Source organism: Enhydra lutris, unplaced genomic scaffold (assembly GCF_002288905.1).
Source record: "Enhydra lutris kenyoni isolate GAN:26980312 unplaced genomic scaffold, ASM228890v2 scaffoldscaffold12, whole genome shotgun sequence".
NCBI classification, from domain to species: Eukaryota; Metazoa; Chordata; class Mammalia; order Carnivora; family Mustelidae; genus Enhydra; species Enhydra lutris.
The window spans coordinates 25,604,719-25,630,911 of NW_019154096.1; the positions used below are offsets into that span (position 1 = coordinate 25,604,719).

General features: G+C 55.2%; 1 protein-coding gene across 1 annotated transcript in view; it reads left to right on the forward strand.

The window, feature by feature from the left end:
* The window catches only part of LOC111144669 (cadherin related 23), a 354,437-nt gene that overhangs the window by 67,830 nt on the left and 260,414 nt on the right, over positions 1-26,193 (forward strand). The window contains exons 3-5 of the mRNA XM_022499070.1: positions 1,263-1,405; positions 1,974-2,021; positions 2,135-2,227. Of these exons, the coding sequence (XP_022354778.1) occupies positions 1,263-1,405; positions 1,974-2,021; positions 2,135-2,227 (284 nt within the window). The remainder of the gene's footprint in view (positions 1-1,262; positions 1,406-1,973; positions 2,022-2,134; positions 2,228-26,193) is intronic.

Genomic DNA, 26,193 nt, shown 5'->3' on the forward strand with positions numbered 1-26,193 from the left:
TGGTGCCCTGCACTAGGGCTTCTTACGGCTGTAAGCCAGGCACCCCGGGGCGCTCTGGCCAGGCTGTATTTCCTGGGGAACAGGGACACATCAGTCCTCTTCCTGTGAACAGAAACCACACCCTGCGCCCAGTTCTGGCCTCGATTTGCTGGAGCCTGGGCCACATCTTCCTAACCTCTGTGTACTCCAGTACTTAGCACAAGGCCAGCACCCACTCACTATTGGGCAAAGGCCAAGTACTGTAATGTGTTGTGAATTACGAAGCGTGCTTCCATTTGCAAAAGGCAGAAACCCAACTCAACACTCAGGCCAAAGGAAAAAACACACGTGAGGGGAGGTGGATTTCTTAGCTCATACAGCTGAGAAGTCCAGAGGTTGGAGCTAAACTTCAGGCACAGCTGGCCACACACCCTCAAACCTTCAGCAGTCTCTCTCAGTACACTGTTTGGCTCCATTTTCCTCCTGTTGGCCTCATTCTCAGGCTGACCCTTCCTGGGTGGTGCCAGAGATGGTTGCCTGCAGGGCCAAGTTAGCAACCCCAGTGTAAGGAGGGCCCCTCTTTTCCAGTCCAGCGCAAGTCCCAGGGTTGGCTTTGACCAGCTTGTTTGGGACCTGTGCTCATCCCTGCACCAATCGCTGTGACCAGGGAGACAGAGTGCTCTGATTGGCTCAGGCTGAGTTATGTGCCCATCCTGGGGCAGAAGAATGGAAGGGGCCTGCCCTCATCTGAGCCACTTGGAAGAGGGAGTCTCCACATTAAAATCAGAAAAAAAGGTGCACCTGGGTGGCTCAGTAGGTTAAAGCCTCTGCCTTTGGCTCAGGTCATGATCTCAAGGTCCTGGGATCGAGTCCCGTGTCGGACTCTCTGCTCAGCAGGGAGCCTGCTTCCCCCTCTCTCTCTGTCTGCCTCTCTGCCTATTTGTGATCACTCTCTCTGTCAAATAAATAAATAAAATCTTTTTTAAAATAAATAAATAAATAAATAAAATCAGAAAAAAATGGGGAACAGGCCCAGGTCACAGCTGTCCACTAGCCACCTAAACCATGGTGAGCCACAGTTGTCTGTGACAGGCACATACACGCTTTAACAAGTGTCCAGGGTTGGGGCAGGGAGTCTGGGTCGGGGCCCAGAGAGGCACAGTGACCTGCCAGCGGTTTGGGGGGTGGCAGGTCCTCACTGGGATTCAGCCACCTGAGCAAGGTGCTGGGGAGTAGACCCGCCTTCCATAGCTGCCCTCTGATCCCTCCCTTGGCTATTCCAGGTTCCTCTGTGACCCAATTGTTGGCCCGAGACATGGACAACGACCCCCTCGTGTTTGGTGTATCTGGGGAGGAGGCCTCCCGTTTCTTTGCCGTGGAGCCTGACACGGGTGTGGTGTGGCTGCGGCAGGCGCTGGACAGAGAGGTATGACCTGGCTGTGCACGCACCCCAGTTCTTTCTGGGAGGGGGGTGACGCAGAGGCAGACATTGGTGGAGGCTGGCTCATCACCTTTTAGGTAAGGCCCTGTCCTGACCCCGAAGTAACATCTTCCTGATTTAATGGTGTCCCTCTTCCAGGGCCAGTGCTGACATGTGGACTTGGAGTTGGAATGGGGTGGTTGGGGTATCTCCAAACAAGGGACAACCCTGGATGGGCAAGAAGGACAGTGACCCAGGGTTCAACCCCTATAGAATGGTGGCTCCATGGTGTAGATGGTCTACCCCCAAGCACAATGTTCCGCTTAAGGACATTCCCGGAGACACAGGAATTGGTGACAAGGCAGGCCTTAGCAAATTAAGGTAGGAGTTTGAAAACCCCTACCTTTGTTGTCTCCTTACATTTGAAGAAATGGCCACAGAGGCGTCTAGTGACTTGGTCAAGATCGCACAGCAATGGAGAGGCCGAGCCCAGGTTAGAGCCGGGGTCCAGGACTCAGGATGTCTTCGTGCCTCTGTCTAACTCTGCCTTCTCCCTCCCTCCCTTCTCTTTCAGACCAAGTCTGAGTTCACAGTGGAGTTCTCCGTCAGCGACCACCAAGGGGTGAGTGTCCCCTGAGGTCCCTGCCACCCTGGGAGGCAGGAGCCCAGGCCCTTGGGCGGAAAGAGGCCAGGGGTCCCTGCCAACACTAAATCCCCTCCCCCTTCTCTCGCCAGGTGATCACACGGAAGGTGAACATACAGGTCGGGGACGTGAATGACAACGCACCCACATTTCATAACCAGCCCTACAGCGTCCGCATCCCTGAGGTAGGAACCCCTGAGCTCACGCTTGAGGAACATGGTTGGGGTGGAGCTGCTGCTCCAGGGCCACCTGGGAGCGGACTGAAGCTGGGGAAAGGGCGGCTCCAGCTCTGCTTCTCCTGCCTGCACCGTAGCCCAGGCAGCAGCTCTGGGCAGGTTGGTGACTGTACCAACGCCCCCATGGATAGGGGCCCGCCCGCTGCTCGAGGAGAGTAGGTTGGCAGTAGCCTCAGGCACGATTGAAGGCCTGTCTGGCATGAGCCCCACAACTCCAGCTGGAGGCGGGACAGGACAGGATTTGGGAGGAGCAGGTGTCATGGCCTCTTTCCTTCCGTGCACAGCCAGTGTGGGCCTCCGGCACATGGGATGGCAGGCCCAACCCCAGACTTTCCAGCCGTGCCCAGAACGGGTTCCCCCCCACCCCGCCTGCCCTAGGACTCAGAAAGCAGGTGGCTTCAGGAAGGGACTTTCTTTCCCTAGCCTTATGCTTGCCCCCCGTCCCCTGGCCCCTCTGCTCCTTTGGGTCATCTGTATACTCTGAGTGTGTTTGCATGAGTGCATGTGTGTAAAACCAAGCCATCGCTGGTAATTGAGAAGTACAAATTATTGCATTACAAATGGTTCATTAATAAGCTGGCTGCTGGCTCCCAAGGGTACCAGGGTTCTCATGGCTTACTGTCCCTTTCCCAGTGACTGATGGCAGTCTTCGGGGCTGGCAGTTAGCCATTCAAAGACCTTGAAGGTGGTGGGTAAAGAGCTTCTGCTGGGTGTCCCTCAGGCCTGCCCTCAGGGCTTTGGGCTGAGCAGCAGCCATGAAGGGTTGGCCTGGGAAGGACGGGAGAGGGAATCCACTGGGGAAAAGCAGGTCAGCACTGGCATTTGAGTTCCAGTCCCTTTATATGTCATTGGATCAGGAGACTGGAAGAGTCTTTACAAAATATCTGTTCGGTTTGTAGATGAGAAAACTGAGGCTTAGTATGGGATTTACCCAAGGTCATGTAGCTTTGACTCTGAGTCTCTGACACCCAGGGCAGCCTCAGATTCCCTCCAAGATGAGGAGACCTTGTCTCATGCTCCCCTCCCTCTCCTGCGCCATTCTTCTTCCTGGCCCTCCTCACTCAGCTATGAGCCAGTGGTCCTGTGGTTGTGCCAGATGGAAGAAAGAGAGGACAAGTGTGGGGGTAGGAACACACCAGAGGCTCCCGCGCCCTTCCCCTGATGGGGCAGGGCATAAGGAAGGAGAGCCCTCGGTCCCAAGCATGGGGATGCAGTGCCCTGAGCGGTGGCTAGTGTGTCCGGTACTGCAGCTTGGCTCTGGCCCTCTCATTTGGAAGTCTCCCTAATTTAATTAAGGGTCTCTACGTGCCAGCCTGCACTCTGGGCCCAGGCTCAGAAACCAAGGGCACGGCTCAGAGTTAATGAGCCTTGGGCCCATTGCTCAGCTGCCATCCTGGCAGGCATGGCTGCCCTCTGTCTTCCCTCATAGGGGGCAGCAGGCAGCAGCAATGGCAAGGGGACGAGAGGTCACATCCCTCCTCCCCAGCCTTTGGGCCGGGACCAGCCTTTATCCTCGCTACCTTTGCCAAGATGTATGACCTCCAACGCTACCCTGTCGGAATCCCCTGGAATTCTCCGAGGGCCTCTGCCTCCAAGGAGAGAGCCTCTTCAGTCAGTCATCTATTTAACAAATATTTATTGAGTGTCTGCTGTGGTTTGGCGCTGTGCCAGGCTCTCGCTGCACGGAGACCTGGAAGGCCAAAAGAACGCCAAAGACAGGAGCTAGAACTAGCAGCGCTGGACCCCAGGTCCAGCCCCTGCTCTGCTTCCAGACCGCTGAGTCCATTTGGGCATGTCACTTACCCTCTCTGGGCCATAGTCCTCCTTATCTAAGAAAAACAGAGGACAGGCAGGATAAAGTAGCCGCCTGCCGCCCATCTGATGGGGAGAGAGTGGGCTGAGAGGGGCCAGCTACAAGGACACACAGTTCTTGGAGGACAGCCTATGTGGTTTACTTGCTCATCTGTAAACATCCCCAGGTCACCTCCTTGACATGATACATGATGCCCTACTTAGGGCTGCTCTGTGTGGCTGGTGGGGTATAGTGTCAGCTGGATGAAGGCCGTGGGCCACTCCTGGCCCAATGTGGCTTGGCACTGACCAGCCCTGGCCTGGTATGGTCACCTGAGCTAGAACTTAGCTGCCTGGCTCAGGCCCCAGCTGAGGTACCTGCGAAAGGCCTGCTGGCCCCTGGCCCAGAATTGAGTCTGGGCTCTCCTGCTGGCCTTGAGGTCACCCTGGCAACCCCAGGCCCTAGCCCTTAAGAAGCATGATGTATGGCAGAAACCCTACAGAAATAAATAGGGTAAGAATGCAAACGAGAGAAAGAGAAGAGGGCCCTGGAGACCCTGAGGGTTTGCCAGAGTGACCAGAGAAATCTCAGCAGGCTTCCCGGAGGAGGTGGCTTTCCAGCTGAAGCTTGCCAAGGTGATCAGTGGAGCTCTTGTAGGTCAAGACCCCTGGGGTTTAGTCCTGGCAGTGCCAGCTACTGGCTGGGTGAGACGCTAGGCCTATCACTGCGCCTGCTGGCTTTGTTTCCAACAGCTGTTAAACTGGGGAGTTGGACCAGGTTCCTTGTAGGGCTGATAGCCAGTGGTCTGAGGATGAATCCCAGCAGGAGAAGCTCCTACTTCTTCAGTCCTTCATTATTCCTGGCTTGCAGAGAAGATCCCATGGCTGTTTCCATCCACTGAGCTCCTCTTCCAGTTGTCCCAGCCCCCTGCCACCTCTCCCTCACCTTCTCAGCATCCACTGTCCCCAGCCCTATGGGCCCTGACAATTTGGGGGTCTGTTGTACCCAGAGCCCAAAGATGGGTGGGAAGAGCAAGTTTATAGGGAGACAAATTCTGGGTCTACATAACAAAGAACTTTCTAATATTGAAACCTAGTACACAGTCTAACCCCCTACCCTCCCAAGGATGTACGGAGCTCCCCAGCCCTGGAGTGATGCGGGCTAAAGCCAGAGAACCACATGTTTCAGAAGCCATTCAGAACTGGGTATCAGAGAAGGGACGGATCAGAAGGTCCCAAACACACCCCATCAGAATTTCCATCAGAACTAGTTAGGATGCAGATTCTTAACTCTTCTCCAACTCTGAATCCATAGTTTGGAAAGAGCCAGCCCAGGAAGCTGCATTTTTAACAGTGACAGCAAGCCCTGGAGACCTGGCCCATGGGGACCATGTCCTTGGGCCCAGAGTGGGAGTGGGTGGGAGGTTCTGCCTCTTTCTCCAAAAGAAGCTCGCTGACCCCCTGCCCCACAGTCCTCCCCCTCCCCCCAGCCCAGACCCCCTGCCTGGCCCCGCCCCTCCTCCTGAGAAGCCAGGCAGGCGTGTTTGGGTTTCTGTGCTCCTGGTTCCCCTCCTGCCCAGCCCTCTCCCCTCACTAAGCTGTTCTACATGTAATTATCCATTTTATCAGGGTGAAAGGCCCTGCAATTCACTTGTCGAAGCCCTAACGAGGCAGCGTGGCTGCTTTCAAGTCCGTAAAGAAAAGGGAAATCCTGCTAGAATTGGCAACTTAATTCACCAAGCCAGCCTCGACAGACCTCATTAAGTCCCCGTGTATTCATTTCAGGCTAATGGCTGTCATGCTGACTGCTGTTTGATTTGCTGTAATAGACTTTTATGGCGTTCCAATTTGCTCAAACGTGTTTGCCTGTGTCTGTGCCCAGCAGCACCGCTCCACTACCTCCGTTCGGGGTATGTGTCCGCCTCGCTGACCTTCAGCGCTGCCCTGTCCCCTGCATCCTCCTGGGGCCACCACCCACCCACAGCCCTGCAAATCCACCCCGGGGAGGTGACCCTGGGGCCGGGGTGTTCAAGGCTGGAAGATGGGTGTGGCGTTAGAAGTCGGACGGTGCCAGGTGGTTCCTCGGGTCAGGGAGTCAAGGAGGGCTTCTGTAATCGCAGGCACGGCTGTGTCCTTGAAGTTTTGACAAGTCCAGCCAACTTAGCTGGAAAGTTGAGGCTGTTATCCACCTGGCCTCAACCTACCTTTCTCGCCTTCCCTGCTGGCTTCCTCTGCATGGATCGTCCTGTCAGCCCAGGGGCCGATCCAGGGCCCGTTAGCCTGTGTCTGTCCCTCTTTTCTCTTGCTCCAGCACACGCACATCGTGCTCTTCTAATTGGTCCTGGGCTGTTTTCTTTCTGCTCTCAGCCTGACTCAGTCCTGCCTGGCCTTCAAAGCTCAGAGCTGACCCACTGTGCCCTGATCCACTCCCAGTTTTTCCTTTAAAGAACACAACAAACATTGCGGAACAGCTATGAAGCAAGGCCCCGGGGTTCTCAGCTGACGGGGACATGTCGGGGAGAGTGAAAGGACTCTCCCATTTGCCAGCTGTGCAACTCGTGACCTAACCTCTCTGGATCTCAGTTTTCTTATCTATTAGCTAAGCTGCACTGTTTGCCTCCTGGGGTCATCGTGGGAGATAGAATAGCACAGATGGGTAAAATCCTTTGCCCTGTTTGTGGCTCATGGCATACTCAGTAAAATGCTGGTGACTAAGACCAAGGTCTTGTCTTCAGGGGAGATAATTTTACACAGCGTAAGACAGGTAAGAGGATGTCTGACGACATCTAAACCTATCAGATGCCATGATAGCTTATAGTGTGCAAAACAGGAGGGAAGCACTGTGGAAGGAATGGCCTGGTCTCTACACAGGGGCTGTTTCTTTGGGACCTCACATGATGTGTAGAAGTTTGGTAGTCACAGAAGGAGATTATGGTGTCTCCGAATATTGTATAGTCTCTACCCTTTAGCTTCTTTTCATATAGTGGAATTTCCAAAAGAAGGAAGTAAACTCTAACCCCTGACCAGGGACCCTGCTGAAGAGGGCATGCAGCTGTTGGGGTGTGTGTGTCTCTCACTAGTACCCAGTGTTCCCTTGTGGAAATAGAGCTGGGCTACAAGTAGGCTCCCTGGGACCCTGCCCAGGTCACTGTGACAGACAGCTCAGGTCCCACATAGATCTTTGTCGCTCGTGGCTTCGGGTGACCAGCTGTGAAGTGGGGAGGAGGCTGGTAGAAGAGAAGGGTGGACTGGAATGAGAAAGCAGGGGCCTGAGTGCCCACTGCCCTGGATGGAGGCACAGTCCAAGCCGGGGTCCCCCCAAGGCCACCCCATCTCTCCGTGTCACTTAGCAAGGACAGATGCAAGTCCCTCCTCCCTGGAGCTCCTTACTAGAGACAGGAAAGCAGGGAGTAAGAGACTCCTGCTGAGTATGTGTCCATGAAACAGAGTAATTCAATCCTGTGATAATAATATGTTGACATCGTTGTTACTGCTGAGTTTCCTCTGTGCCCAAGGCCGTGCTTGCCGCGCATGCGGGAGCTCCCTGAGCGCTCACACCCCCTCACAGGCTAGCCACGTCTTTAGCCCAATGCCATGCGTGTGGATGTGGAAACAGAGAAGCTTCATGACTTGCCCCAGAGCTCCTCAAAGATGGAGCCAGGATGAAGAGACAGGTCTGGTTCTGCCTGCAAAATGGAAATAATCATGCTTGCTTTGCAAAACTATCGTGAGGATTCAAGTAAATGGGACCATGTGTGGGAAGGGCTTCGCACGGGGGCCAGCGTAAGCAAGGGTCAGGCACACAACCAAGGCTGTGGTTGGTGGTGCATTCATCTCCCCTGCCAGCCTGAGCAGGGCCTGTGTGCCCTCCATACCCAGCCCAGGCCCCAGCCCATGGACGAGAGCTTCCCAAATGGGCAGAAGCCCACTGCTCCCTCTGCCTCTTGGACAGTTGGGAGGATAGCAGGAGCCTTCGCGCAAAGGGCTCTGCCCCCACCAGCTTCCTTCCCCAGGCGAGGGGTCCGTTAGGGCTCACAGTGTCCGGGCCCTGGGTGAGAGCAGCCAGGCCTGGTGCTGGGGTGCAGAGCGTGCCCACCCCTCCCAGGACACCACAGAGCTCACTGCTGGAGCTCTCTAGTGCCCTCTATTGCCTGCCAGCTCTGGAATCTCAGCCGTGCCCTTCTCAGCCATGCTATGGGCACACAGAGAGCCAGGGAGGGGTGGCCGGACGAGGCCCCGAGCATGCAGAGGTGGGCATGACCAGACTGATTAGCACCCACTGGGGACAACAGCAGCGCCCCCAGCTGCCCTCCTCACGGCGTGCCCATCAGACGCTGAATGATTTATAAACAGCATCCTCAGGTAGCAGTGAGAGGTGGGGGGTCGGGGGGCTCCAACTGGCTTGTGCCTTCCGTTCCCCCCTGAGATGTCAGCTCTGCTCATGAGAGTGTCGTCTCCCACGCTAGGAGAGGCAGTCCCTTGACAGGCCATATTAATTTATACCTTGCGGCCGTGGTGCCCGGCGGCCCCCTCTGCATCTCTAACCACCCACCTATTGATCTGGGAGAAGGAGACCAATAAATCATCTCGGGGTCTCCGGAGCCTGCTGACCAGAGCCAGAGTGGTTTCCTCTAGCCAGGCAGCAGCCCCAATGTCTCTGGACCTGCAGTGAGCACCCTGAGGGGCTCACACCTCTTCTGGTCCCCCAGCATCTGCACAATGACAGGGACCTCCTCTCTGGCCACGGGCAGGTGCCACAGCCTGCGGCAGCCAGGACAGCAAGCTTCGGGCTTATAGCAGTGAAGAGACGTGTGACCATGGGCAAAGCGGCAGGGCCGCCTGTTTCTACATAGTCCTAAGACGGGACGCGTGTGTGCGTGATATGGTGAGCGTGTACTTATTGGAGTAATATCCTCTTGTCTCTGTCCGAGGATTTTCCCTATCTTTCGTCGGTCCTCATTACAACTCTATACGTTAAGGGAGAATTTTTCTTCCCATTTCAGAGATGAAAGAAACTGAGGCCAAGAGAAGTTTCACGACTTCTGCGAGTCCCCTGGCGTCCAGCCAGAGCCGTTCAGCTAGAGCCATAGTCTTGCTTTTGTTACCTTCAGCATCTTCACGTGTGTCTTTTTGTAGCTTTGCCATGGCCTGCTTATAACTTGCCCAAATTTGCAAAGATGAGGCCCAGATCGAGCCAGGCTGGGGGCAGACGAGCGGGAGCTCAGAGCCTCACGCACAGGCTTACTTCCGTCCCCGGCTAAGGGCTGTCACACGTGCCCCATACACAGGCTCTAGCAGTCCAGTGGAGAAGCTTGGCTCGGAGCCCACCTTTGGAGGTCAGGACCCCACCGTGGTCGTAGTGACACTCCTTCCCAGTGACCTGCAGGATTAGGGTGCCCCTGCCTCTGAGATTTGGGTCCCCGGATGTGCATATGACATTGTTCTGTGAGACGTGGAAAACCCATCCTTACAGGTGAAAGCCAGCCTGCCTCCTTGGGTCCCCCGTGACCTCCATGGCACACCCTCCTTCCATGCCCCCTGGGGCACGGCCAGGGCTGTGAGCTCCCTCCACCACTCTCTGCACAAGGAAGGAGGGTAGCAGGGGAGCAGGGGACAGAAGAAGCCCAGATGTAATTAAAATTACTATTTTGTTTGCGTAGTAATAACGTCCTTCATTACACCGGTTTCCTCGCCGACTCTGGCTGGGAGTCTTCAGGGGCTGCTGTCATTCTGCGGCAGGGGCTGCAGGACCGTCTGCGGTGAACACGAGGCAGGGGCCTGGGTGCAGAGCCCAGGCCGCAGGCAGTAGGGATTTGCTAGCACATGCCGGGACACCTCTTATCGTGCCCCCACCCTTCAAGTAAAGACCCTCTAAATGGAAGGAGACAGAAGCTGGATGCAAGGAGACGCTCCTGCCGCATGGCTGGCCTGCCAGCCCCACGAGCCCGGAGTCCACCTGTCGTCTTCATACCCTTTCTCTAAATGGTCTCCTCTCCCCTGTGGTGGAGCCTGTTGCTGGAGGGGTCAGGTCTCCTGCTGCACCCCTTTACCTCCAGGCAGTGGTGTCTTCTCAGACGCTGGGTGGGCAGCTGGCTGGGGACACTGATGGTCAGAAGGACTTGTGCTCCATCAGTGACATGGGGGCCCTGATCCCTACTGTGGCCATGCGCACACAGATTCTAACTCCACCCTGGGAGGCCACAAGCAAGATGTTGGGTCTTTCAGAGCCTCAGTGTCTCCTTCTGTAAAATGGGGGTACACTGGGGTTGTGTGAAAGTTCCAGAGGAGCCCATCATGAAGCCCCACACTCCTGGGGTAGATGATGGGTATTCCCATTGTTAGAAAGAATTACACAGAAACATGTGGAAAACACAAAAAGGAAACAGGACAAAGAAAATAAAAGGAAGCAGTCACCAAGAAATAACTGATAATGGCCTGAGAATGTTCCAAATGGGCTCCTTGGAACCAGCACTGGAGGGACCATCAAGGTGACTTAACCCAAGCACACATTCTGTAGAGATCTCCAAAGCCAGACAGAGGCGGAGATTTCCCCAGGGTCCCCCCGGAAGTCAGTGGCAAACCACTGAAGAGCTAAGGTGACTGGGGAAGATTCTCAGGGACATGTTCTCCAGAACCCACGGGCCTGAGCCATCCCGCCGCCAGAGGGGCAGCGCTGTTCTCCCAGATGGACACTGATGTCCAGAGCCGGGCTGGGGAGAGGGGAGGGTCTCTGCCCCCTGGGCTCCAACAGCCCCCACAAGTTCAAGAGCGGTGTCCTGGCTGGCTGCTTTCCAATGTAGGGCTTGGGGCCGTGCGAGCGTGTTGGCTAACCACCAGCATGCTGCTGCTGTTTCTCCTGTTCTGGGGACTCTGGAATTTTGTCTCAGCCCCTTGATTTACCCAAACAAGTTGGAGTATTGTTAGACAGCTTGGGGACAGGCCTGGCAGCCCCCTTGACAACAAGACCCCCGCCTTACACCCGAGGCTGGTGTGGATATGTTTGTGGGCCGCCTGACCCACCTTGTTTTCTACCAGGAGGGGGAAAATAAGAGAAAGCGAGCAGGCGCTTGGTTGATGGAATTATTATAATTTCTCTGATTCCTTAGCAGCCTTTAATTACTTTGCAACTTTGTGGCACTGGCTAGAAGCTGGGAGGGGCTGGGCTCTCCTTCTTCATAATAACCTTAAGTGGAGACCTCCTGTCCGTCTATGGAAAAGCCGGCTCCTCTCTCCAGATGCAATAATACAGCCGAGAGATTTCACCCAGGGCATAATCACTAGGTACAATGTAATCTTCCCCGCTCACTGTCTTCATCACCAATCGGCCGGCCCACTTCGCAGGCGTGGGGGACGGCCAGCCACAAAGAACTAAATGTCTGGTCGCGTCCTTGTTCAGGCGGGTCACGGGCTCAGGACGGTCCCCCTCCAAGTCCTGCCTCTGAGAAGGCCTTTTCCCACAGGCACCCCCGCCCCATCTCCCTGTCTTAGCCCAGCCACGCCTCCTGCCATTCCCAACACAAACCCTGCATGTTAGAAATCCATCGCATTTGCATGAGGTCTGAGCTCTGGGCTTTCCTCTGCTTCCTGTGCTAGAGCTTTACTGTGGGTGGCCACTTTGCTGCTGCCTTGCCCTTGCTCATGACTGGCCGTGCCCTCCCCCACCACGATGCTCTCACTCGTGCCCCCCTGCACCTTCTTCCTCCGTTTAGCCAAATCCTTTTCTTCCTTCCTTCCTTGGAACAATGAAGTGGAGGGGGGGATTGGTACTGTGTCCCCATTTCACAGACGGGCAAGCCGAGTGTTAGCGAAGTCAGACTTGCCTGGTTATCCCCTCTGGAAGTGGCTGGCTAGGATCTGACCCCAGGCCCTTCACCTAGTCTTCTCTGCTAGGCATGAAGGCACAGGCTTCTTTCACCCCTTGCCCTTGGAGCTGCTCCCTATACCCACCCCATGCTGGCCTCTTGAAACCACACTCCCAGATACTGTCTGCCTCCTGACCCTGGCCTGGCCTTTCCCACCTGGGGTGATCCCAGAACCCCACTGTGGGTAGAAGAGGTGAACCAGATACAGGTCTGGTTGCTGAGCCTCCTCGGGGCTGGCCCAGCCAGAGGCAGCTCCTCCTGTCTTGGTCACCTGTCTGTACAGCTCAGCAAGTTAGAGGGGGATGAGCTCTACCCTGGAGGGGGCAGGAACCCCACCACCTGCAGCTAGGAAACTTGCATGAGGAACCCCCACCCCCTTCCAGGGCTGAATTTGCCCCTCTGTTCAATGAGAGTGGTAATCCTGGGTTTGTCCGTGTCATCGTGGGGATCAGGGACAGGACAGACAGGAAAACCTTGAGCTTAAAGCCTCATGCAAGTGGGACAGATGAACTCCTGGAGTATTTTTTCTAATGCCTCCTTCCCTACCAGCTTTATGAGTTTTCTTTATTTTTTTTTTCTTTTTTTGAGTCTGTGTATTACTCAAGCATACATACGGAGAAATGAACAGCCATTAAGTGTTCAGCTTTGTGAATGATCGCAAAGTGAACATATTGTGTGACCACACCTGCATCAAGAAACAGAAACTCTCCAGCACCTAGAAGCCCCTCGTGATTCCCAGCCCCTACCCCTACGGGTAACCACTATGTTGACTTCTGTCCCCAAGGAATATGTTTGTCTGTATTCATCTTACTGAACGCGGTCTGGTGTTTCTCACCACCCAAGCGATGGATCAGGCAGCTTCCTGTCGGAGGTCACTCCCCACAGTGGTCAGGATCAGTGCTAAGGTTCGAGGTTCGAGTCCTGAACTCACCACTTCCATTTGTGAGTCGCTGGGAACGTCACGGTCTCTGCTAAAATGGGTGTGGCACGGGTAGGGCTGCCTCGGTACCACTGTCCCCGTCCCACAGTGCTCTCCTGCCAGGGGCTGTGATGGTGCGTGCCTGGGGCTCAGCCGGCGGCCTGTGCCCGAGAGCCTGGTGGGACCCTCCCCTGCGGGCATCACCTTTAGGCAGCCTCGGCCCGGGCAGACTCTTCTCTGCCATGGATATTTCTGGTGCTTGTGGAGCTGTCCAGCGGCTGGGGCAGGAGGATGGGGGTAGAGGGGTGGTGCGGGAAGAGAGTTACAGGGAACTGAATGCAGTGAACAAAACCTGGGCTGAGAGGAAGGAGGCAGAAACACAGCAGGAGGGTCCCTTTCCCCACTGAGGTGCCTCTGCTGGCCCCACAGGAGTCCTTCAGATTGATAAGAAGGTCTAATTATCCTCCTGTTAGAGCTGGAGAAATGAGACCAGGAGGATTAAATGACTTGCCCAAGGTCACACAGCTGATTCCAGATTTTGTCCTCATTATGCTCCCCCAAAGCAAGTCCAAACACCTTTTACCCTCAGCGCATCCCCTCAGGGCTTGGGGTTTAGTGTCAGTGTCCGCTATCTTCAGAGGTGCCGGCCTTGAGTCTGGAGGAGGTGGAGGGAGGGGGCTGTTTGGTTCAGAGGGGGATTCTTCTGTAGTGACCTTTATTGTGTTCTAGCACCTTCAGCCTCCCGCAAAGCTGTGGCTTATATCAGCAACCCAATCTGAGGTCTGTGCAAAACAACAACAACAACAACAACAAAAAAAAACCCTGCAAAAATCTTTAAAGGCTTCTTAGCAGCTTGAAGTGATTGTTTTTTCTTTCCTTTACCTGGTCAGGGGTTGGGGCAGGGCCAGGGCAATGGGAGAAGAATAATGAATTCTCCTAAAGCACTATCTTCCTCCCCACGTCCCCAGACCATCAGATCCCTCAAATTCAGGGGGCCCTAAACCTTTAAAAAAATCCCCCCATCACAACCCAAAAGATGGGGGTGGAGGGAAATGCAGCAGCAGCTATTGGGGCGGAAAGCCCTAAATGGTGTGGAAGTAATGTCTAAAGTGTGCTGGCGATTACAGACATTTCCACGGAGCCACGATCAGGCTGCATGGGTCGGTGCCAGCAGCCATGGGGAAATAAATAAATAAAAAGTGAGCCGGCGTCAGAGAGCCCGTTAACTGTTGCCGTGCGGAAGGGAGGGAGGCGGCAGGTTACTGGGGAGGGTGGAAGGAAGGTAGCCAGGCTCATTCATTCATTTCCTCCATCCATCCATTCATTCCACTGTACTGAGCTCCTGAGAAGTGCCAGGAACGTTGCTAAAACCTTTCTGTGGTCAGTGGCCAGAGTCTCTTAGACTGGTGAGGTCTGATCCCAGACCCCTCGTGCCAGCCTCCCCTTGACTTTCTGATTTCCTGCACCTCCACCTTCTTTCCAGTCCCTGAGAGACTGGGCCACAGGGCCTTTGCACGGCAGTACCTCCCTTTCTTCATGAGCTCCCATGTCCCCTGAGATCTTCAATCCCGGATTGATCCCTTTTCCCAGTACAGAACAGATGCTCGTGTTCTGGGTCTTCAGGGCACCATAGCTATGACCTTGGGATGTAATGGCTCACTTATTTTCAGGACTGTTTGATCACTGTTGGTCTCCCAGGGGAGATGGTGGGCTCTGTGAGAGCAGGAGCATGTCCATGTGACCGTTTCCCCATCACTGGACCTTTGGGACCTCATTCCTAGTGGGGACTTAGTAGAGATTTGTTGCACGATGCAACATTTATTGCACGATGTCTTCTGGGAGCTTCTCTTCCTTCCTCTCCTCTGCAGCCCCTGTCCTTTCAGTGAGAAATTCCATAGACCAGCCGGTGGTGTGCCCTGCTCCCATGGCCCACTGCGGAAGGCAGCTTGGAAGTGCTGGCAAGTTCCCCACCAAGGCCTTGGGTCTCACCAGACTTCCGAGGCAGCCAGTGGGACAGGGCGAAGGCACCGCATGCAGGGGTGTTGGAGGACGGAGTGTGGCTGAAGGGGCTGGGGTATGGTAGGCAGAGGAATAGCCCCAAAGAAAGGAAAGCCCCGCATCATAATCCTGGGAGTCCATGACTGTTCCCTCACGTGACAGAGGGACCCTGCAGGTGTGATGATGGACTTTCAGGAGGAGATATCCTGGCTTTGCTGGGGCCACAACATCATCACAGGGGTCCTCATGAGAGGGAGGTGGGAGAGTCAGGGGGAGAAGTGGAAGAAGAAGCAGAGGTCAGAGAGGCTGGAAGGTTTTATGCCGCTGGTCTGACCATGGAAAGAGGGGGCCCTGAGCCAAGAAACAGGAGTGGCCTCGAGAAGCTGGAAAAGGCACAGAAACCAATTCTCCCCTAGAGCCTCCAGAAGGGGTGCAGGCTGCTAACCCCTTGATGTGGGTCCTGTAAGACCCATTTTGGATTCTGGCCCCCAGAACTGTAAGATGATAAGGGGGCGGGGATTCATTAGGGCGGCTGGAGGAAGCTGATGCGGGGTGCTTTGGAGACTGAGCTGTGGGAACATGCACTCTCCAGCGCACCCCAAGCACCCCAAACTCTAGTTCATGATTCCTTTGGGACGCTTCAGGCAGGAGGATGGATGTCCCCGGAGGTGGGCTCTCTAGAGGTAGGGGTGAGGCCAGTGGTCATTGGAGATGACCCCTGAGGGCCAACCATAGAGGAGGGGCACCTGGGGCTGGGGCGTGGGGAGGGCAAATGGCTGGGAAGGGGCCCTGCAGGAACCGGGAGGGGTGAGATAGGAGCCCATGTGCTGGGTGTGGAGAGGGAGAGTTTTTTTATTTTTTAAAAATTTATTTATCTGAGAAAGAGAGAGAGCATGAGCAGGGGGAGGGACAGAAGGAGAGAGAATCCTGAGGCAGACTCCCCAGTGAGCGCAGAGCCCGGCACACGTGGGGCTCCATCTCACACCCTGAGCCAGAATCAAGATTCAGGTGCTTCACCACCTGAGCCACCCGGCGCCCCAGGAGGGAGAGCTTTTAGATGACTAAAGAGAACAGGGCTGGAAGGGGCTGCATCTCAGAACTGGCCACCGGGCCGCTGGGCCCCGGGGAGCCTTCCCGTTGCACAGAGGTGGGCTTAGCGGCACCCAGGTGCTGGCGAGCCCCCTGGAAAGCTTGGTCTCTAGGCACCAACCAGCCCAGAGACCAGGGAGAGAGAAGAGTCTCTGCTTGGCTTGCTGCCTAAGTGGTAATGGTGCTGAACCCACCCTCATTCATTCATCAGATACTGGGTGCCTGCTGGATGCCAAGCCCAGGCTGGGTGCTTGGGACACAGGGGAATGAGCCGTGGTGCCTGGTCCCCCTCGGGAGGTCCTGGCTGGGCCCTGCTCACCCACAGTGGCAGGCACTCTTCAAAACAGGAGGGAAGGCCTGTGTTTGAGGACGTGGGCAGCCATCGCTGGAAGCCTGGCTCTTTCTGGGTTGCTAAGTGGGTAGGGCAGTGCCATCCACCCATCCCATCTTTGGAGCTATAGCAAACCTGGGTTGTGCCTCTCACCTGCCCAGTCCCAGCTCCTGAGCCCCTAGTGGCAGGCGACGTACGCGTGAACGTGTCAAGTGCGGCTCCCTCCAGGCGGCAGAGTTGGACAAACGTGCTCTACATGAGCTTGGCAAATTGGTTCTCTCTGCTCTGTGCCAGCCATCCGCCATTCTGACTTGCAGCAGCCTGGGTTTCCCGGCTGGTCGCTCTCAGCATGGGCTGGGGAGGGTGGGAGCAGGGACTGCCTTTGGGCTGAGACAAGCCGAGAGACCCCCCACTCCATCTCTGGGCCTCCATCTGCTTCCTTATATTTGGGGTGGGTGGAAACCCCACAGGTTAGAACAGGTCCTTTGGAAGGGTTCAAGGGCATTATGGAAGCAGGGGCCTCCTAGAAAGCCTGGCACGGGCTAGTGTCCACACCTTCCTCTGACCACCTACTGCAGCTTCCTTTATACCACTTTTCCGACACACGGGTCCTCTTGGTGCCAAGTTCCAGGGCTTGTGATCTGATTACAGATAGGGTCTGTATCTTACAGTTCCTTGAAACCATGAGCTCCAAGGGTACTGGGCACACGGAAAGCACCAGGAACGGCCATAATGACAGTAAGGAGAGTGTGCAGGCACTCTCGTGTGCACCTTTTATAGCTGATCAGAGGTATAGGTATGAGGATTATTCCCAGATGGAAGGTGGGGAACTTGGGGCTCAGAGAGGTTAAGTCCATCATAGAGCTGGGTTGTGAGCCCGGGCAGCACCGCCTTCCAGCGCCCCCATAGGCTGTTGCCCCTCTGTTGACAGTGAGTCTACAGGGTCCCATCTTGCACATCGAGTGAATGTGCCCTGGACACATAACTCCTTCAGCCCTCCCAGGGTCTCCATACATCCTTCTGTCCCCCGGATGGTGCCCAGTGCCATGACCAACATGGGCTGGAGAGGGTGACGGTGCAGACACTACGCCCAGTCCTAGAGAGCCGGACTGGGGTGTGTTCCTGGAGAGATAACCTCCCACTCTGCGCCACGGCAAGCACGCAGGCACACACCTCAGGCGTGCCGTCCGCCGTGCCTCCTGTCCCATGTGTCTCCCTCACGGGTCAGTGCCCCAGAGTGCTAAATCATGGGCAAATTGGCCACAGCCAGTAGGAGGCCAGGAGGACAGAAGGAGGGGATGTGGCCATCAAAGCCATTAGCAATGAGCTGGCCAGGCGAACAAAAACACGGCTGATTGAGGCCAAGCAGACCAGCTTCCTCTGGGCCCTGTTCTGTAGCCCTCTGAGATGGGACGGGGGATGGGGCACATACGTGGAAAATTTGTGCTCCCTGGGAATCACTGACAGGCAGGACTCATGGCGTGGATGCTTGGTTATGCCTCCCCATGAGAATTACAGATGGAAATAGTCACTTCACATGTAGAGAGAAGAGATAAGCGAGTTTCTGCCTAGAAGCTTTGGACTGGAGCAGACCTCGTCCCCCGCCACCCTCCTGGGACAGCAGTGTGCCTTTTTTTTTTTTTTTTTTTTTTTCAGATTGTATTTATTTATTTAGAGATACAGGGCATGAGTAGGGGAAGGGGCAGAGGGAGAGGAAAAGAGAGAATCTCAAGCAAACTCTGAAAGCCCAGAGCCCAACATGGGGCTCGATCTCACAGCCCTGGGATCCTGTCCTGAGTGGAGATCAAGAGTCAGACGCTCAAGGCGTCTGGGTGGCTCAGCGGGTTAAAGCCTCTGCCTTCGGCTCAGGTCATGATCCCAGGGTCCTGGGATCCAGCCCTACATCGGGCTCTCCGCTCAGCAGGAAGCCTGCTTCTCTTAATCTCTCTCTGCCTGCCTCTCTGCCTACTTGTGATCTCTGGTTGTCAAATAAATAAATAAAATCTTTTAAAAAAAAGAATCAGATGCTCGACTGCCAGAGCCTCCCTGGCGCCCCGACAGCAGTGTATCTTAAAGGAATGCTGTACCGGGATTCTTCCATATGTCCTTGGTCCTCCCCTTTTATCTCCCTGGGTCTCAGTTTACCCACCTGCCCAGTGGGGTTAATCACCTTAGCTCTGGCTAGCTCGCTGGCTAGTCAAGGCTGTTGTAGGAACAGACTAACCAAGGGTGGGATGGCATGAAAACCATGGCACTGGCTCCCCAGGTCATGGCCCTGCTGAATGGTGCCCTCAGGCCATTTTGTAAAGAGGGGGTCTGTGGAGCATTCCTGCCCCTGGGAGGAGACGGCAGAGCCAGTGCTCTGACACAGAGAACCATCATAAAACATGTCCCTCCATGGTGCCTTTCTGGGCTTGGGCCTCAAGGTTCCTTCCCTTAGGTCAAGGGCCACCCAGTTCCAGCAGCTGATGAGCAGAGGTGGGTGGGCGTGTGTTGGGAAACGGAGGCCTGGGACACCGAGCACCCTGTCTGCGCAGCCATGCCTTGGGACAGGTCCTTCCCCGGAGTCTCACCTGGAGGGCTTGCAGCCAGGCAGGCCTGTCCCTTCTGCACGGATGGCCTTGCAGCCGGCCTGCAGCAGACACGGCTTTTTTGTTTTTGGTTAAAAAGCCTCATTGGAGCGTTATGATATTGGAATGTGAAGCGTAATTGGGCTGAAAGCTATTCTCTTCCTGTGACCGGCACGATAGGAGTGATTGAGGCACCCAGGCCCGCGCACCAGCCTGGGAATCCTGATGAAAGGGCTGTGCGGAGATGGGGGTGAAAGAGGTACGCAGCCAGGCCCCCCGAATCTCTGCTCCTCTCCCCGGAGGCCTGGGCCTGCCCCACTGTGTGCTCCCCTGAGACACTGAGCTGCCAGGCTGGGCCTCCTCCTGCCTGGAGTAGATGGCCAAGGCCTCGGCATGCTGGGCACAGGCAGATGGTCTCCAGTGACAGGTGCACGAGGAGAGGGCTGGGCATCGGACTGAAACCGGCAGAAGAGCCCATTTCCTGCAGCCCCCTCCTGTCCCCACTGGGACTTCTGTCCAGCCCCTAGTTCGCAGAGGTATCTCTATACCTTCTGCCTCTCTCTCCCCCTCCACAGGCTACCCTACATCTTCCCAGGTTTGGACAATCCCAGGGTTTTCGAAGCCCCTTTGATGCACGTAGGAATCACCTGAGAATCTGCTTAAAATGCGGATCCTGCTGCAGTACGTCTGGAGTAGGACCTGAGTCTCTATTTCTACAGTGCTTCCATGGGATGCCAACGTCGCTGGTCCTCCCACCTGGCTTTAAGGAGTAGGATTCTAGGAAGGGATCAGGAGCAAGAACGCTCCAGATTCTCAGTGCAGGGCCCGGCTGTGAGGAGACACAGAGGGGGACAACAGCCAGTTCCCCAAGCAGGGCTGCCCCCTGTGGTGGTGTAGTCAGAGCACTGAGCAAGAAGGGGAAGGCTGGTGAACTCCAGCCCAAGTGTTACTCTTTTTTTTTTTTTTTTAAGATTATTTATTTATTTATTTATTTATTTATTGGAGTGGGGGGGAGGGTAGAAAGGAGCAGGAGAGGGACACGCAGTCTCCCCACTAAGCATGGAGTCCCATGCAGGGCTTGATCTCACGCCCTGAGGTCATGACCTGAGCTGAAATCAAGAGTCAGATGCTTAACCCACTGAGCCATCCAGGCACCCTTCCAAGCGTTGCTCTTAATGCTGGGTACTCTGGAACTGGGTGGCATTGTCTGAAGAAAGGAGCCCATTTTTCTTGGCACAGAGGGTGGTTTTGCTCGCCAAACTGTGTGTTCACAGGTCAAGGTCCACTCTGAAGGGACAGCTTTTTCTAGTTTTGCACAAAGGTACCATAGAGGCCTTGCCCTCAGACCTAAAGCCATTACTGTCTACCTGCTTCTGCACACCTCCATCTTCCTCCCTCATACTGCCTGACCTCACAGCTTCTCCTGGCAGAAACTGGAAGTCCAGGGGAAAGGGAGACACTCACACTTCCAGACTTTGCTTCTCCCTCTAGTCCTTCCAACCCCTTCTGAGTGGGGAGAGCCCTGGATACCTAAGAAATAGGTCCTTTCCAGCCACCTGCCCAGTCCATGCCCAGAGAGCTCAGCTGGAGGGGTCAAGCTAGGACAGGCCTCTCTGTCCCAACCTGGGGTGGGGACCAAGTCTGCTGTAAGGAGGGGATGTCCTTGAGTAAGGACTCTCTGGCGCACCCCAATCCAGCCTATGCCCTCCCTCTAGCATGTACACACACACACGCATGCATATCATGCTCAGTCTCTCTGCATGGCCCATTATTAATTGCCATGCAGGCGGAGCTGAATGGGCCCCATCAATATGTGTTCTAGCAGCTTCAAGGAGCTGGGGCCTTTGGTGGGATGGCACAGCTTATCTCTCCCGTCCAGGCTTTCCCTGCACAGGACTCCACTGGCATATAACGAGTCCTCCTTGGGGGTTTCTGGGCCTGAGTGCCAGGCCCAGCAAAGGGAGAGAGTCCCACCCCTTTCCAGCTCCACCTTGCCTGCTCCTAGCTGAGCACAGGCCTGCCTCTTACCCTGGTGATACCTGCAGACCAGGCAGGGGGCCTCTCCGTGGCTGTGGTGGTGGCCACAGAGCCACAATCACAGGACAAGCCTCTGCAGCTGCCGTCCCATTTCCCACCACTTCCAACCCAGCCTGAAGGGCCCCCTTTCCACCTTAGACTCAACTCCCTCATCCTGCTCTGCTGAGGGTTGCAAGGACGGAGTCATTCTTCCTGCCTGGTGGCATGTTGTCAGTGGGCAGATGTGTGAGACCGGGTCTCGGGCGATCTCACAGGTGGACAAAGCCTCATCTTTCCCAAGCACCTGTCAAGCACCTGTCTTCCCTGATGGCCTCTCATCTCACATCCAGCTGATTTGGGTTGGCATTCACAACCCCTTGGACCATTGGAAGAGGGAGAAATCCACGTGTTCCTGCTTTTCCCTTCTCTGTCCCGCCTGGTGAATAATGTGCACAGTGAATGCTTATCAAACACGTCCGCTGTGCCAGGGACTGGGCTCAGTACTTTCTAGGCATCCCTTCATTCTTAGACCACCTTGCAGGAAGGTGTATTCACTCTTCTCCTTATGCCAGTGAGGAAGCAGAGGCCCAGAGATGTTAAGTGACTGCCCAGGGTCACACAGCTGGTTAGCAGACCCCCACAGTATGCACAGGTATAGCGCCTCTGTGTGGACACTATCCTATGACATGGAACTCTCAGCTTCTGGGGGTCATGCAGGACAAGTTCAGGCATCTCAAACTTGTAAGACAATTCTTGCTAGGTAGAGCTGGAATACGCTTGCCCCCCATTTACATCCCACTGATCCAGGTTTGCTGGCTGGGATGAGGGTCCTTGTATGAAAGTGCCACCATGGGAGGCTGCCATGGGTTGAACCCACCTCATGGGTCCCATTAGCACCAGCATGTGAGCCTCTGGCCAGCGTGTGATGTGCTTGATAAGGGCAACGGGACCTCCAAGTAACCTCTTCTCCAGAATTCCCCGAGTTGTAGACCCCTGGGCCTCATCTCCCCTAGCTTTTTGACAAGGGAAATAATAGTACCACTCCCCTCTGGGAATCATAAGCCCAGCGTTCCCTGTTCAGGATTTTTAAACCCCCTTTGTTGGGGTCAGACACCATGGATACTAACACCCCCCCCCCCAAATTATACTTTTTCCCTTCTGAGGTACCCCTTTGCCCCCCCTTCCAAAATATGTGAAATTGGGATTCATCTGAGTTAGCCACATACAGCCTTTGCCTGCATAAGTAATGACCACCATCACCTCACCAGAGTGTGACTTCTCTGTTGCTCCTTCGCTCTCTGCTCCCCAGGAAATGGCTCAAGTCTCCTGCCGTTGGAAATATGGGCATGACTCACCCCTCCCAAGCCCAGCAAAGCGAGGCTGAGTAGTGGTGGGAGCTGAGGCAGGGGTTGAGGACCAGGGAGCCTCCAGAGGCCATCACTGCGCTGTTCCTCTTAGCCATAGACGATACCCACATTTGGCACCTCCTGTGCAGGCAGGAAGTGCCGACATTTTAGACTCCTAATTTTGGCCTGCTTCAGCAAGAGTGTGGTACCCCAGCACCAATCCCTTTGGACCAAGATTTTCCTCATCCCCGACCCCTGAGTGTGCAAGTCAGAGCCAAAGAGGGGAGCAGCACTGGTTAAGTTTTGTACTCCGCTCACAAGTTCAGTTTCTAAGGACTTGAAGAGTTTGGGACTGGACTGATTTTTCACAGTCTCGTTCAGAAGACCCTTAGTCCTCAGGGAAACTACTGGCCTGCCCCTCCCAGGAAGAGGCTGAGCCCTGCTATTCACAGTCAAAGGCAGACTCTGGAGCTGCTTGGGAGGTGGAGTGGAGACCCCTCCAGGGTCCTGAGACTTGAGGAGCTGAGCAGTTTGAGGTATCAGGACGTTTTGGAGGGAAGCCAGTCAACCCCCTCCATCCCCCACTCCGGCTCTTCCCAGAAATCCTCAGGCAAGGAGGCTCTAATTGATGAACTTGTTCCTCTGTAGCTGTCACACGTCTTCAGTTCATTACAGCCCCATCTGCCTCTCACCGAAGCTGCTCTCCCTCCAGCCTCCCGGCTGGTCTGAGGGGGAGAGCACATGAGACAAGAGCAGCTGGGATCTGAGGCCCCATGATTATCTTGGAGAGTCCAATCAGGGTAATGGCAGGTCCTTCTTTAGGGGAACTGAGTGTCAGGACAGGGGTGAGGGAGGAGGGAGCTTGAGGTGGTTAACCCTTAGCCATCCAAACCTGGAGGCTGGGGCCACCGCCAGGCACACGCCACTGGTGCAGCCTTGCCCGTGGGCCCCCCACCCCTAGGTCACTCAGAACACCGAGGGGGCTGGCCTGAGACTCAGATAGCCTGGCCTTCTGCACCTGTAACCCTGAGCTTTCCTCACGCAAGGCCCAGGAGCTTTCAGATGAGGACCATTACGTTTGATTGCTGGCAAGTATTTTGAATTGACTGCCTGTGCCCAGCACTGTCTCCAGCACCAGCAGGCACGACACACTGATGTTCTACGTCTCCTGGGTGGGCTCCAGCTTTTAGCAAAGTGCAGATCTCTGGTGCAGCCTGAGTCTGAGATGACACTCCGTGAGTGTGGGATTGAGTGAACGTGTGGAGAGGCATGCTGTGCTCCAGAGTTCCAGTCCTCTCTCTGCTGCCAGCCAGGTGACTTTGAGTGTCACTTACTACTGAACTCTGCACAGCGAGGCTGTTATTTCCTCCTTGCCCACCGCACAGGGTTAGGCCCCGCTGTTGCTGTATTCAGCCTTCGATTTTATGGGTAGTAAATTCAACAAAGCCTGGCCCCTAGGATACGGAAGACACTCACGCAACACAGTCTTGGTGTCCAGAAGCTTCTGGTGTCACGAGGAAGACATGTAGAAACCCACGCAGTGGCGAGCCCAGGCCGACTGCACGAGACTTGTGCCAACACCCACTGGGGGCTGCAGGGGCTGAAAGTCACTTAGTGGGGTGGGGGGAGGCTTTGCAACCTGCTGAGTGGGCTGAGCTGGAGGGGAAGGGCTGCCCAGGCAGGGGCAGGGAGGTGGTCACACAAGGAAAGGACTGGAGGCTGGAAAGGGCCAGATATGCTTGTGGAACAAGAAGGAGAAGGCTCTGGAATGGGCCCAGTGGATCCCAGATTGACTGGAGCCACAGTATAAAGGACCCCAAATACCCCGGTCAGTGGGGTAGACTTTCTCCTCTGGGGCCGTGGAAAGGAGTGGAGTGCTTTTGTGTCCGAGAAGGGTGCTGTCAGGGCTGAGCTTTGGGGCAGGGTCTCAGGTGGCTGCAGACAGGCTGGATGGGAGCGACAGAGCTGGGGGTGCTGATCGTCTCTGCTCTCACCCACTCTTGTCACAAACTGTCTAAATCTGTAACTCCCTGTCTTAGAAAAGGTACTGTCCCACTTCCCGTTTCCCTGCATTATTTTTTCCTGAGGTTTCAGAAAACATCTCTTTTGAGGCTCCCACTGTTGCCTCCTCATTCCTGGCCAGGCTCTGAATTTTAACCATTCTATTTTCTTTACAGATTTTATGATAAACAGCCCATGTTTTCCAACGCCTTCCCTAAGTGTGTCAGGCTGTCCCTCAAGGCACTGATGCGTCCCTTCGCTCCGAGATGCCCAGTCTCATCCCCACCCGGATACGTGATTGTCCCCAGATCCCACTGGTTCCTTCCAAGTGGCCGGCAGAGTTCCAGCCCACCCCAGATCCATAAAATTTGGGAGGGAGTGTCCATCATCTCAGGCTGAATCTGGGTCACCCTGGCTCATAAACTAACCCACAGAACAGGCCCCCTCAACTCAGCCAAGGGACATCTGTCCTGATTGTCACGTTTTTCCTGCCACTTCCGCGTCTGAAAGAACTGGTTGCCCCTAGCCATCACTAGAATGGCCCCGCTCGGACAAGAATACGGTGCAGCCCCCGGGAATGCCCTCCCCCTCCCCCCTCCTGCCCCCGCCCCTGGCTTGGCTGCTGCCTGACCCCAACTCAGTCCCTTGTTGCTGATAGAGACATAAAATAAGATTTATTTAAACCCCTCTGAGCTGAGTACTTTCTTGAATTGCTTCTCATTTCTACTGTTCAGAAGACTTGCCAAGCTAGATAAGCACACACATGTCCATTCCCCCACAAAAGGCTGCTGCCACCACCAACCACATCAGAACTGGATAGTTAAACTCCTAGGATGGTCACACCAGGTCACCTGAAATGTTAGACCCTAGGGACAATTTTGGGGTCTTTCCCTTGCCCTGACTTCTACACGCATTAGCTCTGTTCTATGGGTGGCGATCACCATGTCTGCCGGACGCCGAAGGTAGGGTAGGGATAGACGCTGCCCCAGACATCTTGGCTTGGGGATCTAAACTCTGAGATCCTGGAGCATCCCCTCCCCCAGCTTGGACAGGCAGAGGGGAAAGATCCTTTCAGACAAGAAAGCTAGTAGTAGTCTCGGCCTGATGCCTGAGGAGCCGCTGCCGTCTTCCCCTCCCTGCATGGGCCGCCAGGAGAGGGCCCCTGGGGGCTGGGTTCACTCTGCTGCCGGCCTCTGTCCTCTGAGGCTCTTCCGGGGGCCACGGCCGACTGCGTGCTCCATGCCCAATCTCTTCCATCCAGACTGCTCATTGCACTTTTTATGGCTTGGAGCTGGTGGTTTATGGAGCAGGAGAAAGACAGCAGTAGAACTGAAGGAAGGGCAGACTGGTCGGGGGCGGGCTGGATGGTACTTATAACCTCTGGTTAAGCCCAAAGACATTGCGTAAATTATGGCCCGTATCTTCCTTCGGCCCCATTTTGCATTCCTGATCAGATCATCATTTTCTACTGGGAGGGAGGGAGTTCTCATCCCCTCACACAGGACTCAGGACCCTCCTGCCCTCCTGGGTCTTGTTCTAGATGGCAAGGAGTCGTCAAAGCCATAGCCACAGAGTCTGCCATTTTTCAAGTTGACCCTGACTTACATATATATATTGAGGTTCATGGCATCACAGAAGGCTTTGCTCCACATCCTGGGAGCCCAAGAAAACTGCCTCATGTTGGGGCCATTCAGCGGGTTGTTAGAAACAGGAAGAAAGCTCAGTTGATGGACAGACACCCAGCGTGACCAACTTTTACTGTGTGGGGCTCTATGGGGTAGGATTTGCCCCGTGTTCTGCCTGTAGAAGGGGGTGAGCGTTCTCCGCACCCAGTGGCATTTGTCTGGAGCCGGTTGGCTGGAGACGACTGGCCCCTGATGTTAATGAGACTTGGTCACTCAGGCCAGGTCATAGCTGGTGCCCCCCTCTCCAATGTGGCCTGGGACATGGTGATTTATGCCAGGCAAGGGGCATCACAGTTCTCCTTTGTCA